Source organism: Cataglyphis hispanica, chromosome 15 (assembly GCF_021464435.1).
Source record: "Cataglyphis hispanica isolate Lineage 1 chromosome 15, ULB_Chis1_1.0, whole genome shotgun sequence".
Taxonomy (NCBI): domain Eukaryota; kingdom Metazoa; phylum Arthropoda; class Insecta; order Hymenoptera; family Formicidae; genus Cataglyphis; species Cataglyphis hispanica.
The window spans coordinates 477722-495656 of NC_065968.1; the positions used below are offsets into that span (position 1 = coordinate 477722).

General features: G+C 33.4%; 3 protein-coding genes across 12 annotated transcripts; 2 read left to right on the plus strand and 1 right to left on the minus strand.

Moving 5' to 3' along the window:
- Positions 1-106: 106 nt before the first annotated feature.
- Positions 107-1410, plus strand: LOC126855243 (eukaryotic translation initiation factor 3 subunit H). The gene is made up of 2 exons (XM_050602709.1): positions 107-491; positions 568-1410. Exons 1-2 carry the CDS (start codon positions 229-231, stop codon positions 1313-1315), a joined length of 1011 nt encoding a protein of 336 aa, XP_050458666.1. The 5' UTR covers positions 107-228; the 3' UTR covers positions 1316-1410.
- LOC126855245 (NAD-dependent protein deacylase Sirt4) lies at positions 1394-2944 on the minus strand. Of its 2 annotated transcripts, none has more exons than XM_050602713.1 (4): positions 2846-2944; positions 2276-2552; positions 1911-2193; positions 1394-1824 (listed from the first exon to the last, which is right to left on the minus strand). In XM_050602713.1, the coding sequence occupies exons 1-4, from the start codon at positions 2865-2867 to the stop codon at positions 1483-1485; spliced, it is 924 nt and encodes a 307-aa protein (XP_050458670.1). In that variant the 5' UTR covers positions 2868-2944; the 3' UTR covers positions 1394-1482. The 2 variants fall into 2 exon arrangements, with proteins under 2 accessions (XP_050458670.1, XP_050458669.1); XM_050602712.1 differs by lacking the exon at positions 2846-2944 and adding an exon at positions 2691-2830.
- A 224-nt stretch (positions 2945-3168) lies between these two features.
- LOC126855214 (eukaryotic translation initiation factor 4E transporter-like) lies at positions 3169-17575 on the plus strand. 9 transcript variants are annotated; one of them, XM_050602651.1, is made up of 17 exons: positions 3449-3524; positions 3681-3765; positions 4078-4281; positions 6618-6715; positions 6810-6883; positions 6981-7248; positions 7364-8260; positions 8391-8742; positions 8825-8961; positions 9037-9117; positions 9191-9364; positions 9444-9665; positions 9780-9963; positions 10392-10661; positions 12346-12516; positions 12697-13086; positions 13581-17575. In XM_050602651.1, exons 3-17 carry the CDS (start codon positions 4155-4157, stop codon positions 13829-13831), a joined length of 3696 nt encoding a protein of 1231 aa, XP_050458608.1. In that variant the 5' UTR covers positions 3449-3524; positions 3681-3765; positions 4078-4154; the 3' UTR covers positions 13832-17575. The 9 variants fall into 9 exon arrangements, with proteins under 9 accessions (XP_050458601.1, XP_050458603.1, XP_050458604.1 ...); XM_050602644.1 differs by having other exon boundaries at positions 3169-3829; positions 4043-4281; positions 9447-9665; XM_050602646.1 differs by having other exon boundaries at positions 3170-3933; positions 4043-4281.
- The last annotated feature ends 360 nt before the right edge of the window (positions 17576-17935 follow it).

Genomic DNA, 17935 nt, shown 5'->3' on the forward strand with positions numbered 1-17935 from the left:
TCTAGTAAGTTCGCTCATTTTTGTAATTTTCACCATCATTTGAATTACAGGATCGATACTCTAGTAAAATAGATTTAAAAGATAGGATACTGATTTAAACGCTTTAGGAACGCACACTGATGTATTGCTCTTTCCAGACCATAACCTCTGCTTCTACTGTCTTCTGCGGTTGAGATCAAGCTAGTTGGTGTAATTCTTTAGCATTGCGAGAGATTAAATACGTTAAAGATGGTTTCGAGGACAACATCGAGACGAATTCCCGAGGTAGAGCCGCGTATAGATTACGTGCAATGCGATGGACTGGTGGTGATGAAGATGGTGAAACATTGCCACGAGGAGTCTTCCAGTAACATGGAAGTTGCGCAGGGCGCTCTACTTGGCTTGGTTGTACAAAACCGTTTAGAAATTACCAATTGCTTCCCGTTTCCTAAAAATGACGAGATTATGGACGAGGAAGAATATCAACTTGCTATGATGCGAAGATTGAGATGGTGAGAATCGAGATATTCCAACATATTATTTAAAGCGAGAATTATCGTTTGATTTTTATTTTTATCATATATACAGGGTGAACGTCGATCATTTCCACGTCGGTTGGTATCAAAGTGCGGACGTTGGCAACTTTTTAAATCTATCCTTGCTAGAGTCGCAGTATCACTATCAAACTTCTATCGAAGAATCAGTTGTGCTTATTTATGATACAGCAAAATCTGCTAGAGGTTTTTTGACGCTTAAGGCATACCGGCTCACTCCGCAAGCGATACAAATGTACAAGGAGAATGAGTTTACTCCAGAAGCTTTGCGTACCTTGAAGATTGGATATGAGAGTCTCTTTGTCGAGATCCCAGTAGTTATAAAGAACAGTAATTTGACAAACATCATGATGTCAGAGTTGGATGAAATGATTCCCGAGGAGCAAGGCACAAAATATTTGGATCTTGGCACAGCTACAGTATTGGAGAACCAGTTGAGATGTTTGATGGATCGAGTAGATGAATTAAACCAAGAAGCTATGAAGTTTAATAGGTATCAACAATTGGTAGTTCGTCAACAGCAAGATAAGAATAGGCTCCTGGCTAAGAGGGCTCAAGAAAATGCCGCTAGAGCTGCAAAGGACGAACCGCCGCTACCTGATGATGATATTAATAAACTGATGAGGCCATTGCCAGTTCCACCAAGATTAAATCCAATGATTGTTGCTGGACAAATTAATACATATAGCGAACACATTTCACAATTCTGCTCTCAAAGCTTAGCTAAATTGTACATCACTCAAAGCCTACAAAATGCAAAGGAGGCAAAGTCTTCCCATTAAAAAATTAATATATTATGAATGTTTATATATAACACATGAGAAGAAGTGTTTGTGTAAAAAAATTAAATGGAAGAAATGTATGATTTTCCAAATAAGAGTTTATTTACTCATTGTACGTTTTTGAATTATTTAAAATTATTTAAAATTTAAAAGCTATATATTTATCGTTATCTTATAGAATTGTTTGACACATTCAGCTGCAGGACTTTTGAAAGTATATCTCCACATCTTCCCTCTACTCTTAAATTTATAAATTCATCAGCTCTAGTTTTGCCAATATTTACTATCGCAATTGGCTTGTTGGCCTCGATTGCTTGCAGGACAATTCTATATGCGGAGAATGTACTAAGAGTCGTTCCGAGAATTAGCAAAGCATCCGAATTCTCGACATTATTTTTCACATTTTGTACTATATTGCGTGGAACATTGTCTCCAAAAAATATAATATCTGGTTTCAAAATACCACCACAATTATCACAAGCAGGAACATTAAAGTCTTCGACTTGTGCCTGTTAAACATATTTCATTGTTAATATGTAGTATCGCAGCAGTTACATTAAGATATATATAAATATGAATTCATATTGTATTTTACCTGTGATAATTCTACATCTCCATCAGGTCTTATCATTTGACTAATTGCAACCATAGATGGATTTAGTTTTTGAAAGACTTCTTGAAGTTCATATCTACATATTTTATGATCGCAATTAAGACACATAACTCTGAATGCTGTTCCATGCAACTCTATTACATTTTTACTTCCTGCCTTTGAATGTAAATTGTCTACATTTTGTGTAATGATACAGCCTACTTTTCCAATATATTCCAAATCTTTCAGTATCTCGTGTGCAATGTTTGGTTTGAGAGAAGAAAATCTGCAAAAGGATTCTTCATTTATTTTATTTTCTTATAAATAAGTAAAAAATCCAACAATAAAATACACAAAAAAGATCAAACCTCGGCCATCCAACATAGTTTCTGGCCCAGTATCGTCTTCTTATTGCCTCACTGTTGCAAAATTCTTTATAAAGAACTGGTTTATGATTGCTTCGCGCATAAAGACCTACTTCTGCCGATCTATAATCGGGAATACCACTTTCTGTGGATACCCCTGCTCCAGTTAATATGCACAAACGATGATGTTCATCGATAAATTCCTTCAATTTTATTACATCTTCTATTCTTGTTCGATCGCATTTTGGAACAAACGCAAGACTCGATTTATATATGCGAGCTGCAAAGTAATTCATCGTAATTTAATTTTTACGTAATTTTAGGATATAATACACAGATATTCTCTATTACTACAAAATATATTTAAAATAAATTATTTTCGTTTATCTTTTCAGATATAATCAAATATTACACTTACAACATAATTCTACCGACTTTGCATTACAATAAATATATCTTGTGATCATAATGATTTATACAATTCTTATTATATTGTTATAAATATTAAATATATATATGCATTAAAAATAAATATTAAATATTAATATAATATTAATATTAATATAATATTACATTGTTTTTTTAAATCATACATGATTTATGACACGAGCCATGAGATACTGACAATTTGTCGATATATGCATTTTAAAAAAACTTGCGTTCCGATTTTGATCCATATTCATAATCTAGCCTATCAGAGTGCCGATTGGCTATCGAATAGAGAATTTCTAGGATTTTAAAAGTTTCTTGCAATATCAGCCAATCATCCGACAAAGGAGTTTTACTAGTGACCGTCGAATCGTCCTCGATGCGACTGCGCCTTTCTGTCTTCTCTTTTCGCGTTGCTGTCACAAAATTCGCGCCAGAAATCCCATCTTCTAATTTAACAACTTCCTCGGCCAGAAACGTTCGGCCGCGTCGAGAAATCGCGGATCGCGGAGAAGCCGAGAGGCAACAGAGAAACAGCAGCAGTAGCAGTCGAAGTGGGGATCGAGTGCAGCCATTTTCTATTTTTGCATATAGCACCGCGAATGAGAGCCAGTGTGTCGTGCGTGTGTATACGAGCTTTTTTTTGGGTTGTGTGCGAGATACAGAGATCGATGGACTGACGGCGATCGGCAGGGAGCTCGCAACATATTGAGACATTGTGTGACGTGACATGAGATGATTGTTTGGTGACACACGCCGGAAGAATTGCGCGATCGTGCCACTCGCAAGACCGTCAAAAAAATCCATCCGTTTGCGCAGCTTCGTGTGTAAACTCTCTCACTCTCTCTCTCTCTTGATATCCCATATATATAAACACACTCTTCTCGAATTCTCTTTTCCACCCTTTCTCATCCCCTCCTTTACCACCCTTCCTCCTATCTATACTCTATACTATTCGTTCATCTCTCTGTCGAAACAGGAGAAGTACACATTGCCCTATCGAGGCTTCGTCTATCGCCAAGCCGAGAGACATACAAGGGAAAACCAGTCTGTGATACTAAGCAGTACTAAGCAATATATATAACATATATATATATATAGCTATAGAGGTGTAAATTCTGTACGAATGTAAGGTGCGCGCGCTCCTGTGAGTGTGTTTCCCAATCGTCGTTTTATGTGTGTATATGTGTGCGAGTAGCTAGCGATCGCGCGCGTCGTGTGATTTTGTGTAGGTGAGTTTGTGTGTGTGTGGTGTGTATATATATATATATATATATATATATATATATATATATATATCGCTCGTGTACGAGGAGAAACGTAGATAAAAATCGTGTAAAGGATCTCTTGGAAAGGAATTTGGTCAATTCAAATAGAAGAGACAGAACGCCGGTATTCGCGCAGGACACGTATCCTCCGCCAGCAGATCGAGGTCGACGTAATCAACGGCGCGATGTCTGTCGAGTCCGTGACAAGTGACAAGCAGCCACCGACGACGACGACGACGGTGACGGCGACGACGGCGGCAACAACGGCAATGACGACAACGACGACGACCGCGACGACCAAGAAGGAAGAAGGTACGATTGATCATGCATGTATTTTTCTCTATCTATCTCTCTCTCTCTCTCTCTCTCTCTCTCTTTTCTCTTCCTTATCGAAGCCTCGAAGCGACGCTCATCGCCGACGAGCAATGTCGGGAAATAACCTCTGAGCGAATTTGTTCGTTTCTCTCTTCAATAAGAATAAATCTATTTGTTTCTTTTTAACGGTATCACAAATGTGTTACAGATGTTTTCTTGCAAAAAGAAATAGATATTTAAATGTTGCGGAGGCAAAAGGGAAAATTGTGAGAGAAAGTACAGAAAGTGCAGCTAGATCATTTGATGTCTCTCTCTGATTATCGTTGGATGACAATTAATGCAAATTTGAAAAAAGGAAAGCACAATCTCCGATATTTTTGTCAGTTTTCTTGATGTTAAAATAATTTAGAGATACTATTTTCATTTATATACTACGTCCTCTTTTTACTTGTATACTCTTTTTATGTATAATGCTTACTGATCCTGTTAAAATCCAAATTGACTAACTCTACTTTTTCTAAATTTTAGTATTTATCTCTTAAACACATGATTAATATTCTGATTCATATAAAAAGTATATTTAAATAAAAAAGTTTATATAAAAGTATTTTTACAATCTATCTATGGACCATTGTAATTAGAATCAATAGGGAACCAACATAAGTCAAAATTTGCTTCCTTTTCATTTCATTTACTTTTCTCATCTTTTGTTACTCCATTTTCAATGTACGTATAATTTGCATAAACATGAGTGGTATATTTAATTACAACTGTAGTTAGTAATTATTTTCCTTTGTTTCTTCTAATAAAATATTTCTATATTTAGGACTCATATAACACTGATATATTATTCCTTCTATCTAATTATACTTTCTATTTTATTCAGATTAGTATTTGAATCATTTTAATCTATATGTATCTATATATAAAAATGTCTTTTTTTATATTTTTCTTATACTTAAATATTTAATTAAATTAAGATATTCCTTTCAATATATTATGTAAAAAAAATTAAGAGTACACTTTTAGATTTTGAGAATAAAGAATATTTTGCACAGATTTCAAAATGTGATATATATTTTTGATATAACTATATGTATCATAAATTTTGCTCATTTATTTAGGACAACAATGATTTCTAGAAACCTTTCTGGATGACAACCAGTTATATTTAAATTATCTTTATAGCGAATCAAGTGCCCTCTTGACTAAAATCTTCTCAGAAAAGCTTTCATTGGCTTGCCAAGGTATTACTTTGTCTGAAAACAGTTTGAATTTGTCAGTCTGCATTGTACCGTGCTCACATAACTGTTTACATATATTTCTTCAAGTATTAAGTCACGTGAGTGATGTATAGACATTGGATACGTATGTAAAATTGACCATTTCTAATATTAAATAGCCATTTTGATAATAGAAATTAATAATTTCTGCAACTTGGTGTATTTAAAAATTAGACATTTAATAATTTTTCTTGCCACGAGAAAAAAGTGGAAAACAAAGAAAAAATTTGTTTTCCAAATTGCTTTGTTTTCAAAGGACGAAGAGTCCGGACGAGATTTTTCAAAATTATTTCATCAGCTTTAAAGTCAACGGATAAATTCTGATATTTAGATCTCGCTCGAGTTTTTATTTTATTTTAATTTTTTATTGTACTCGAGCCTAAAAAGTGGAAGCTCTTCGGCGAATCTTTTGCGAGAGAATTTTTTTTTTTTTTTTTCGAATGACTTGCGAATCAACATATTCGTGATGGAACTTTGATTCGGGAATTTGTCGACTGTTTGCCCTTCACCTGTTTATTTACATTGCCGAAAGACAACGGTTGCGCGAAGAAACACATCGACAGTTAAAGATAGAACGGAATAGCCAGATAAGAGAAAGGCTTTCTTATATAGTCTATTCGATTTATTCGAAGTAAGACAACTGATTTATACAATGAGATTCATCGCCGTCAATCGCTTTGTCGGTTCGAATTGGTACCGGCGACCGCGGAAACGACCGCTAGTCGGACCGACCGGCTCTCCTTTCTTAGATATCCTTGTTATGCAGACCAGAGCTTGCCATTGGTTTCGGAAAAACAAATCTGTCAATCCTCTAAAGCGGGTGACCTTCCGTAAGTACGACCGCGTTCGCCAAGCTGTTCTAATATCCGTTTGATCGTAAAATTTTGATTATAAAATTGTGTTTGATCATAGAATTTTCATCAGATTCATATTGTTTCGAATTTCGATTTAGATTTTAGGTATCGAGATCAGAGCGATTTCTAATTTTGCTGATGTGTGTGTGTGTTTGTTTATTGTTATCAAACAGTTATTTTATTTTTTATTTTACAGGGGATGAAGCTATTATATCGATGTCAGTGGCTGGAGAGGTGACCGACACTTCGATCATGGAAGTAGGCCGTTCTAGACCTCAGTTTCAATATTCTCGGGTAAATATCACTTTGCAAATGTTAATAAAATTAAAATAACGTAATTGCTCATTGAATCTTAAATATATGTATTTACATTTTTGTTTGCTTTTAGGAGGAACTGATACTGATAAAAAATTTGCGGTTATCTAAACGTAGGCCTGCATTCCTAGACAATGCTTATAACAAGTATGTTACAAGAATTTATAATCTTCTTTCGAATTTTTGATATATCAATATCACATCTATTTTGCTAATCATTGATTACTTTTTTCTATTTTACTAGTTCACGAGGTGTTTGGGATCCCGAACGTTGGCATTCAGATAGAAAGCGTAGCGATACACCTTCGAAGGAGGAAAGGACCGGACGTAGTGATCAAATCACTGAGAATCATAGTAAGCGACGTAGTAATGGTGATCCACGGGACCGAATACGTAAGGAGCAAGACGGCATCGTTTTGAGTCCACAACGAAGGAGTTTTAACTCGGGATGTTTTGTTAATGTAAATCACCCACCAAATCGACGTCCAGAAAGCCCGATCGGCAAAACGGAGGTATAAAACTGTTAGCGATCGATTCTGTTTCATTGAGATACGTACATACCTGCCTCCGTTAGTATTGCTTTTCTGTATTCTATTTGTAAAATTAGAATTATTAAATATTTTACAGGTCAGTCATCGTGAACCTGTTCGTCGAATCGGTAGCGGCAGGATTCTGACGCGGGATATATGGGATTTTAGACCGGAAAATGAAAAGATTGAATCTGAACGCGCGGATTATGGTTTTAGATCAGGCACGGCCGCTGGTGGTTCTTTACGTGATCGTGATAACAGAGATAACCGTGATGGAAAGGAACGTGATAGAGAGCGTGATATACGCGACAGGGAGCGTGACCGTGACAATCTGCGTGAACGGGACGAAAGATTCGAACGAAGATCATTTGGCCGGGATTACGGTGATCGCAGCGAAAGAGAGCGTGATCGTGGTGACAGAGGATCGGAGCGAAACAGCCATCAGACAGATCGTGACAAAGATCGCGGACGCGAAAAGAGATACAACAACGACCGTCGACGGACTTACAGTGACAATCGCGATTCGATGGATGAGCCCGAATGGTTCAGTTCGGGACCTACATCTCAGCACGATACGATTGAGTTAAGAGGCTTTGAGGATATCCCGGAAGAGAAAGCGGTGAGCAGTAGCGGTAATTCCAAGAACAAGAAACAGACTCCTGCGCAGAAAAAACGAAACAAGAAAAACGCTATGGAAAAGGATGACAAATCGAGTGAAAATTCGGCAGGTCCTAAAGGGCGTAGCACTCCCACTGTCATGGATCAACCCCTGAACGTTGTACCAGCGCCGCATTCCCCGATATCTGAACAGACTGAGCAATCCACTCAGAGTAAAGAAAATGACATTAGCGAAAGTACTGTGACCGAACCGACAACATCCGAATCAGCAGAGAATTCCAGTGCTAATCAAAATCAAGAGAACTCGCATCCTGATTTTAATCTGGATGAGTTCCTGAAATCTGATACGTTTGCTGGGGTATCTGGACTATTGACAGTGAGTCATCTTTTTATATATTTTATAAATTTTTATATATTTTAATTTTCTTTTTATATTTTTGCATTTATTATATCTAAAATAATCTTATACTTTTTTGCTCGACCAAATTTTTTGTTTGTATTTGCAGAACGGAGTTGGCTCGAATAGTGGCACTGGTTCTCGATTCAGCCAGTGGTTCAAGAGGGAAAGTCCAATTCAACAAGCGGATAGTCGTAGGGCTTCCATACAAGACGAACTATTAAATAATTTATTGAATGACATAACCGAGCCAAACATCCAAATACCATCAGTAACGGAATCAAACACCTATTTTGCTCCAATTTCTCCGGCTAGCACGACAAATAATACCAACTCGACTACAAATGGTGTAAAGTTACTCGAAATGTTACATCGCGGTAATAAACCGAATCAAAATGGCCAAGGTGACGCATCTAATACAGCTATTCCTATGTTGAAAAACTGCTCTATTAAAGATTTGGGTAAGTCACAGATATTTGAATAAATATCGTTCTGTCATTTAAACAGATTGCATGAAACAAAAATATATATATTTTTTTCTAGAAATTGGTGGAAAAGTTGTGCACAGTTTGGAAGAATTGGAGGCACGTATGCGGGGTGGTGCTCCTCCACCTGTGACTTCGACTGATACACCCCATGTAAATAAGACTGAAGAAGATCTCTCTGCATTTAAAAAACTGGTACGTTGATATTTAATAATATAATTTTATTTGATTTTATATATAGACTTATTGAAAAAAAAAAAAATGATTTAGCTTGCTCAAATGAATGGTGGACAAGCTGTGCCTGCAGCTAACGGACCTATCACACAAAAACGACCTGTAACATTAATGCAAGTAAGTTTGTATTTAATTGTTTTTGTTATGTTAATTGTTTGTATATATAATAATTCTTATTTTTATTTTTTAGCTACTTAATTCACAATTAAAAACGCAACAGCAGTCATCAATACCGCATCAGCAACCACCTACAGAACCGATTCATACTACGACTTTTAATCATGTCGGTCCTCTTGGCCCTGCTCAGCATCCACATCAGGCTCAAATGCAACATGAAAATCTGATGAAAGTCTTGCAAATACAAGTATGATATATCTATAATACTCTAGTTATCTATATTTTTTTTTATCTATATATTTTTTTTATATATATATATATTATAGCAGCAACAACAACAGCAGAAACAACGACATTCCGATATGCTATCAATGATGATGGGAAATCAACGAATGCTGGGTGTCAGTCCAGTACCGACGGAAATGCAAATGATGATAAATAATATCCCGTCAAGCCAAGAACTCTTACAACGACCAGAAGCTCAAGCGATTATTCAAGGTTTGCAGCAAGGAGAGATCACCAGACAACACCTGATACAACAATTGCAGGTATTTGTTGTGTACATATTTATTTGTAATGTACATATTACGCATAGTTGTATAATTTTAATATGAAGATTGATATAAAGAATTTTCTTATAATCTTGATTGTATCGTCAATAGAATCCCGCTATGCAGCATCGCCATCGAGAAGTGCTGGTGAATATTCTGAAAATGTATGGTGGTACTACACCTCGTACCATAAGTCCGCATCCTCATCCTACTCCTGCTACCCCTCAGGATCATATGTTGCAACAGATGTTGTTTCAACAGCAACAACAGAGGATTCCATCTCCGATGAATAACGGTAAGATTTTACATACAAGAATTATTCTCCTTTTCTTTATTTACCGTCCCTTCTTAAGCAGGAATTTGAATTGAACAATTTCGTATTATATTTGGAATGCAGCTTATTGTCCACCTCCGATAATATCATCAAATTTAGCAGCTAGTCCTAGTACTTTAACAGTACAACATCCAGGTAGTATAATAAATACAATGATTTTTGTATTTTTCGAAATTTGTTGTATTAGCCCTTGTGTATAAAAATATTAATATTCTAACTTAAAAAAGATGGTGCAGTAAAATCACTCGATAAATTAATCTGATATAAATTTTTATCAGACTTGTTATAAATCTTAATCAATATTAATGTTGAGAAAAGTTGTGTTAAAAAATTTGATATATAAATTATTATTATTATTATTTTTATTATTATTATTATTATTATAACAGTGATACCGCATAGAGTGCCATCGCCACGAGAGATCGTTATGCACACCCAGACTATAATGCAAAATGCTTTAATTAAGAAGAAATTGGAAGAGCAACGTGAGAATTTCCGTAAGCGGCAGGATCAACAACAGCAACAACAACAAGTACAGCAGCAGCAACTGCGCGCATCGAGTCCTGTTATTAACTCACCAGCTAAACAAACAGCAAGCCCACTTGCTTTTACTCCAACCTCCGTTTTACGTAAAATGACTGCTGACAAGGAACCCGATGGTGCGAATCAATTCCGCAAATTTGAAACTTTTTCTATTATACCCGCAATTAATGGAAATATTAATCACTCTTGCATGTCACGAGATCAAAATAACCATCAAGTACATGCTGCTGTTCCTTTCGTTGATTCATCTAAATTTTCCAATTCAGTCAATCAAATGCAAAATGAAACTCTTAAAATGATCTTTCTGCAATCTGCTATAGCTAATCATATAAATAACAATACTTGTATGGAAGAATCGGCATTAAAAACTAAACATTCGTTACAACCAGAAAAAGATATAAAAGATGATAATCCGGATCATAACATAACAAAGGAAAATGTTTTCCTTGATGTTAATATAAATGCAAACGATAATTCGAAAGTACCAGAGTCTAACGTAATAGATATTGATAATGATACCAACAATAACGATTGTGTCTCGCTTCATGAGGCAGTAAAAAAATCATCCGAATTAGAAACGCTGGTAAATGAAAATAATCAAATGATCGCATCTACAGCATCAGATGGAATAGAAAACATTAATTCTTAAAATACTAATATACGAGCAATTCACAATGAAAATATCTAATTGTGCTGTTACTTAGCAGATGAGTTTCATAAAGTGCATATTAATATATTATGAAATAATAAATTTTTGATTGCTGTTTAGAGCTATATTTTTGTTTTTATTATTTTTGCGATTATAAAACGATAAGCTGCCGTTTTGTTTTTTCGTTTGACATTTCAGAAGTGCGATGCTTGAAAATGTAAAAGGTTATGGAAGAGAATCGGTATTCAAAACTAAATATTTATGTGATAAATATCTGTCACATCTTTTTAATATATGGCAGATATTTAAAAATATATTATTTTTATTTTATATGTGAGATGCAAAGAAGAGCACTTTATAAAATAAACTCTTAATAACATAGGTTTATTACATTTCTTAATAATATGTTGAAATAGGTTTTTTTTTAATAATAAAAGCTTTGTATCGATTTATCTCATCTGCTTTAACTTTTCTTTTACACATGCTCACATTTTCTCCTATTATTAGTGTTTCAACTTTTCACCAATACATAAGCTTCCAATTTTTGTATCTTTTTTTTTTTAATTGGTCCGCATTTGTTTAATTCTTACACTTATCAAATTTGCATGCAGTAATAAAAATATGAAAAATAAATTAATATTTATTATTATTAACACAGTTACTGCATTTGTCATTCTCATGATATCGTTATAATAACAATTACTAATGATGACACAATATAATATAGATAATTGATATAAATTATGTACTCATATATATATGTTTAAAATTTTGAATGATATTTGAATGATAATATCTCAATGAATAATATTTAGTAAGTATATTATCTTGATGTTTCAAATTTACAATGTGTGCATATGTATATGCACATATATATATATAATTGAAATCGATGAAATTTATAAATTGAAATTTATAAATTAATAATTGATGAAATTGTTGTAAATTGGAAGTTTTAATTTTGATAAAAACATTTAGTAGGTATTTAAATAAAATTTAAAAAATTTAAATTATTTTTTTTGTATATATTAAACTATTTCTTTTGAGAAAAGAAAGAAAACGTTAATATTAAGAAAGCATTAACATTTGTGTTTTGTATTATTAATATTTAGTTTTAATTTTCATTTAATTATTTTTTTGTTTAAATACAGGAAGCAGCAATGACCCATCAAAATTGTCTACACAAACTCAAGCATCGCAGATGCAACAAATGCAATCCGCAGTTCAGCTACTTACACAGGGTGCTCTCTCGAGACATACTGCGTTGCGACCACAATCCGTTCCATCGACATGGTCGAATACATCGCTTAAACAGCATCCAGGTTTATCTTCTTTTTTTTAAATTATATTAATTAAATTTGTTATATTAGTCTTATTAATGACTGTCATGAAGAATTATTTGAAAGACTTCATTATTATATTATAATTAACATTGTAACACATATTGATTATTGTATTAATAATGTAATATTAAAACATCACGGAATTCTTTCTAATTTCAGGTCGACCTATAGTAAAAGGTGGCAACAGTGGGAACACGAGCAGCAATCAGTTCCAATACAATACCGGAAACGTGGAGTTCCAACAACATCAACACAGAACGGTCGCAAATGTATACGGCAATCCAGCCCGATCCAAGCATACAATGGCCACTTCGTTGCCGCATCACAATGTTCCGCAATACAATCCAGTAGTCCAGAACTCAATTATGAATCCGAGATCAAATCCTATAAATACCCAAATGAAGGCTCAGCAAGTTCCCGCGCATCTCGCTAACATGCAACAATCGCCGCATGGAACCGCTAACATGCAACAACAACAACCGCCGCAACGGACTGTAAATACGCCGATGCAACTTGTCATGAACCAAAATTACAATTCCAATCGTACAGGTAATGTAATTCAACGAAGCACAAAGTGACAAGAGTGCTATAAAATTACTAAAACTACTAAAAAAGAATTTTTAACATATCGAATAATATCAAACCCGATTTTTATACTTGGTAAAAATTGACATTTGTGTTATTAAAACTCCTTCCTTATCCTATTTACATTAATTTTCAGGTGTTTCTCCTCTCCCCAATCAAATTGCATGCAACGGTGTTCAGAAATCGGAATAATTGCAAGCCATTCTTTGCTCTCCCCCATTTAATCCTGTCTTGACATCATTTACTTTTGGATTAAGTAAATAATTATTAATATTGTTGAAATACTTTGTGATAGAATATTAATGGAACATTTATATTATCAGATTATATAAATAATATTGCAAACTATATATAATATTTTATACAATTAGTCTGCGTACATATACACTTTGCAATAATGTTTATTCTTGTTATTTAAATGATAATTCGTTACATGATGGAATAAATTATGCACACAGATGGACGAGCAATGCGATCACAGCAACTAAACATGACAGTCGGCCGTCAACCTTCACCGGGCCTCGGATTTGTGGGTAGCAATGGAGGTGATCTTTCACCAACGTCTAACCAACTTGCACGATGGTTCAGTCCGGAACTTCTTGCTCAAGCTCGGGCCGGCAAGCTGCCAGAGCTCGTGCAGACGAACGTCCTGTCATTGGAAGAACTTGAGAGACTTCAACATGCATCAACCAGTTTAGTGCATAACTAAAGTGATATACTATATTCGGATTATGTTTCAATTTTTGCAAGCACATCGATAACATTACTCTACTGGTTAGTCAACCAGTATTCTTCGTGATACAGATCTTTACGTCCGAACACCTTCGATGCAAGGATGCTGAATACATACGCCGGTTAAATTACAGAACAGTGCTCGCCTATAGATCTTTTTATCAAATCTTCATATACGAGGAGTTTATCGAATTGACGTGTCATGTATTTCAGTTAGAAATAATCGATTACTCGGTTGGACAGTACTTTTCTTTTGAAGGATTCTCTTTTCTTCGTCGAAAGGATTGCTGACATCGTTTGTGAAACTACTTTTCCAAGTTTTGCGAAAGGTTGTTTAAAAATTACAAATGTACAGGATAGTATAATAGAGAACGAAGCAGATCGCATCTGAAGAACGCGAAAGTGGATAGCTTTCTAAAATGAAAACGATGTATTGCTTATAAGACTGAAAAAATGTGAAAATTCTTATTGTTGATTATGACAAGCTATTAGAGCTTGATACGCGTACTTTTTAAATGACAAGATCTATTTGCCTAAGATAGGACTGCAAGTTTCTTTTATGTCTCGTTGGGGAGATTCTGAGAATTATTTAGCGATTCAAATAATTTATATGTTTTTATTCAGAGCATATTTCAATATCTCATTCTCTCATTGACAATTGTAATGGACATGAGTATATATATGGCAGTATTTTGCAATGATTCACAAGTACTAAAAGCACTGTTGCACACGTTGAGATTGTGTTCCTTAAATACGAGACAAAACAAAAAAATATTTTTTACTACTGTTAGCCAACATATATATAAAGATATATCTACATACTCTATATATCTAGTGCAACAAAAACTTGGCGTTATCGTCAACAGGAATATGATTTAAATAGTCGATATGCTTATAATCTAGTGTCGTTTATAGAATATGTCGCTTATTTACAATGGGAAAATTGCAAAATCCCTTAGGCAAATAATACGCGGATTTTTCGAAATTGAAAGAATTGCAGGCTACCATTTGATTACAATTACACAAAATGGTGGTAACATTTAATATCCTATTTGTATTGCTGCAAACCATGCGACTTTAATAACACAAAAAGCATACGAGATAACACATGACGAACACATGACGTTACATACATATATTATATAAAAATAAATATAATATAATATATAACTTCTCTCTCGTAGAAGAGAACGCGTGAGAGTACGATATCATTATCCTGATTGAAAGTGGTAGATAGACTGAAATGTCTTTTAATAAAAAACCTCGGGAGATATATAGAAGAATCGTTTGCAGAATTAATTAAAGAAAACGAAAACATTCCACACCAGCCAATAGAGGATCAGTTCAAACGAGATATCCTTTTACGAATTTTGATTGATATCAATGCTGTTGCTAATGTGTGTTTGCTTTCAATTTAATTGCTTACGTCTTCTATTAAGAAATTACAATTTTTATATGATTACAAAGAGAATTGGGCTTAATTTAAAATGATATCGCTATCAAAACTATTTACTTTTGCTTTTATATTTTGGAAGGATAGTGTCATTTCTATTTTACTACACATGTATCTTAGAGTCTCATCATGCGCGCATAATTGCATTTTTCTCCCCTAATAGTTTATTAAGCATGCTATTATACTTTTAAGAATTATATTTCAAAAGGCAAAACATCTTACAAAAAAAAAAAGAAAAAAAGAGTACTGTATATCGGAAAATAGTATTTATCTCTATATATATATATATATTTTTTTTTTTTGCATATTATTTATATAAATGAGTTACATATATTCTAATTTATGAATATTCGTTACATTTGTATTTTATTTGCATACGATAATTCTTTTTTTATAATCGCATATAATTGTATGTGGGATCGTATAAGAAACGCGAAATAAATTTACGTAATATACTTAAAAACAAAGAAAGAGAAAAATAATATAAAATTAAACTTTACAATTTGTTTTGTGTTGTTAGTATATAAAATTATAAATTTATTTGTGTATATGTGTGTGTTTTTTGTGTGCACATAATATAAGTACAATTTTGAAAAAATGCCACAATAGTATCATAGGTAATTTGTTAATTAATTATAAAAACCTTTATGTCGTAAATGTTTCCAACAGATTGTTTCGTTAGATCTTATGTTTATCTAAAAGTGTGAGCGATGAATATGAATCATGATCTTTTACATGTTTATTATATGCTACAATTTTTATAAGTTAATATTTTTACATAAAAGATGGCTTCTCTCTCATATGCACAAACACAACACACATATATACTCAAAACTGTATTTTTTAACATTCTTAATATTTTATATTCAATAACTTATTAAAGTATATATTAAGTAATCAATATGATAGAAAAAAAGATAAGTGTCAAAGAAGCAATTTGCAATTAGATGACGATTATCAATACGACCTATATGCCTATACACAATATTAACTATTCGCAATGATATTCTCGAATTTTAAAACGCATCTCTATTGCAACGCGAATTTCGTGAAAAATGCAAGACGGCTTATGGGACTCTAAAATTGCACTATCTGTACTCCTTGCGCTCGTTGATAATTGAAGGAAATATGTTGCAATATTGTATATCAGTGGCGAAGGATCTCAATTCATAGAATTTTTGTTCTTTAGATTTTGGGCGATTACATTCTTGCACGGTGATTTTAATTATATTTCGAATTGATTCATCACAGTAAGCTTCATCTAGTGTTCACAAGTATGTACAAAGTGTATTAGAACGAAAAGTAAAAAAAAAAGAAGAATTTAAATCATTCTAAGCACGAGATATAAGGATTACTGTGGGGGAAATATCTTATGTTTTGACACTATATATATGTATAGAGAATGAAATTTCCGCAAGTGTTATATTATGCTAATTTTGCTGCATAAAAGAGCAATCGTATGAAAGGAAGCGCAAAGTATTGAACATATTCAAAGTAAGGAAGTATTTAAGATATTTTTTATAACAGTTTTTTTTCAACAGAAATACAAAGTTAACCCAGGTAGTATATATTGATTTCAAAATGTTTCCTAAATGTATTCATACATAATGATTTTAGATACATTTAGGAAACATTTATGAAATCAATATATGCTACTCGGAAATATTAATAAAACAACTTTTAATTGGCAAACAAAGTTAAAAAAATATGTTTTGAATTAAAAATTTATCTGAGAGATATTATTCCCCAAAGTATTGTATACACCTCGCATTTCCTAGTCAGAATCAAGCGTGAACGTTCATCGGATAATGATTTCCTTTCTCGATTTTGGATGCTGAAAGATGCCCTATTTCTGAAGCATATTCGCATTTACATTCAGCTTCATTTTTGAGGATGATGAAGATTATTTACCAATATTTGGTGGAAAACAAAAGGAGAAAACTGTTATGTAAGACGCACGAAGGACTTTTCAATCTGAATGTTTTTATAAGGTGATTACAAATACAATGATTAAATTTCTGCTTTCATTAAATGAAAGAAATTTGCAAACGAGATACTGTGTCTCAAGCATTAGCGGACTTGAAGATTGTTCCATAATTCGAAGACACATTTTTGTAAATAAATCGATTCCCGAGCAAACTAAAGTATGTTTAGTCTATGCACTGGGTCGATAACTTGTAAATAAAGTTGCTGAATATTATATTATGTGAAGAGTCGAGAGAGAGAGAGAGAGAGAAATGTCACGTAAATAAATACAGGGAACTGTAATTATCATTCTCGCCATTTCATTCGTCTCATTGTGAAATAACTGATCTTTTGAATCATTTGTCTAAAGAGCTTGTTCATGAGATCGAAGACATTTGATTTTGTATTTGTTAATTGATAATTTATTTAAAAATTTTTGATATTCAATACACTTTTAAATTCGAAAACACAATAGAATTGTATAATTATTTGTCGCGCTATGTATTATTTTGCTAATTGATTTTAATTATAGTTGAATAAAATTGCTTATCAGTTTATAACTGACTGATTGCAATAGCGAAATAACAAATGGTACGATCATGATTTGAAGTTCCCGCGTCTATAGAGAAGCAAATTTAAAAATCATATTTAAACATCTGTATA

Bases quoted from the DNA above. Each gene is read 5' to 3' on its own strand.
- LOC126855243 (XM_050602709.1), top strand. From the start codon at position 229: ATGGTTTCGAGGACAACATCGAGACGAATTCCCGAGGTAGAGCCGCGT. The intron at 492-567 runs GTGAGAATCGAG...TCATATATACAG, and splicing joins ATGATGCGAAGATTGAGATG to GGTGAACGTCGATCATTTCC.
- LOC126855245 (XM_050602712.1), bottom strand. From the start codon at position 2,739: ATGATCACAAGATATATTTATTGTAATGCAAAGTCGGTAGAATTATGT. The intron at 2,194-2,275 runs GTTTGATCTTTT...ATCCTTTTGCAG, and splicing joins AACTATGTTGGATGGCCGAG to ATTTTCTTCTCTCAAACCAA. The intron at 1,825-1,910 runs GTAAAATACAAT...TATGTTTAACAG, and splicing joins GAGATGTAGAATTATCACAG to GCACAAGTCGAAGACTTTAA.
- LOC126855214 (XM_050602643.1), top strand. The intron at 9,365-9,443 runs GTATGATATATC...TATATATTATAG, and splicing joins TGAAAGTCTTGCAAATACAA to CAGCAACAACAACAGCAGAA. The intron at 9,964-10,391 runs GTAAGATTTTAC...TTATTATAACAG, and splicing joins TCCATCTCCGATGAATAACG to TGATACCGCATAGAGTGCCA.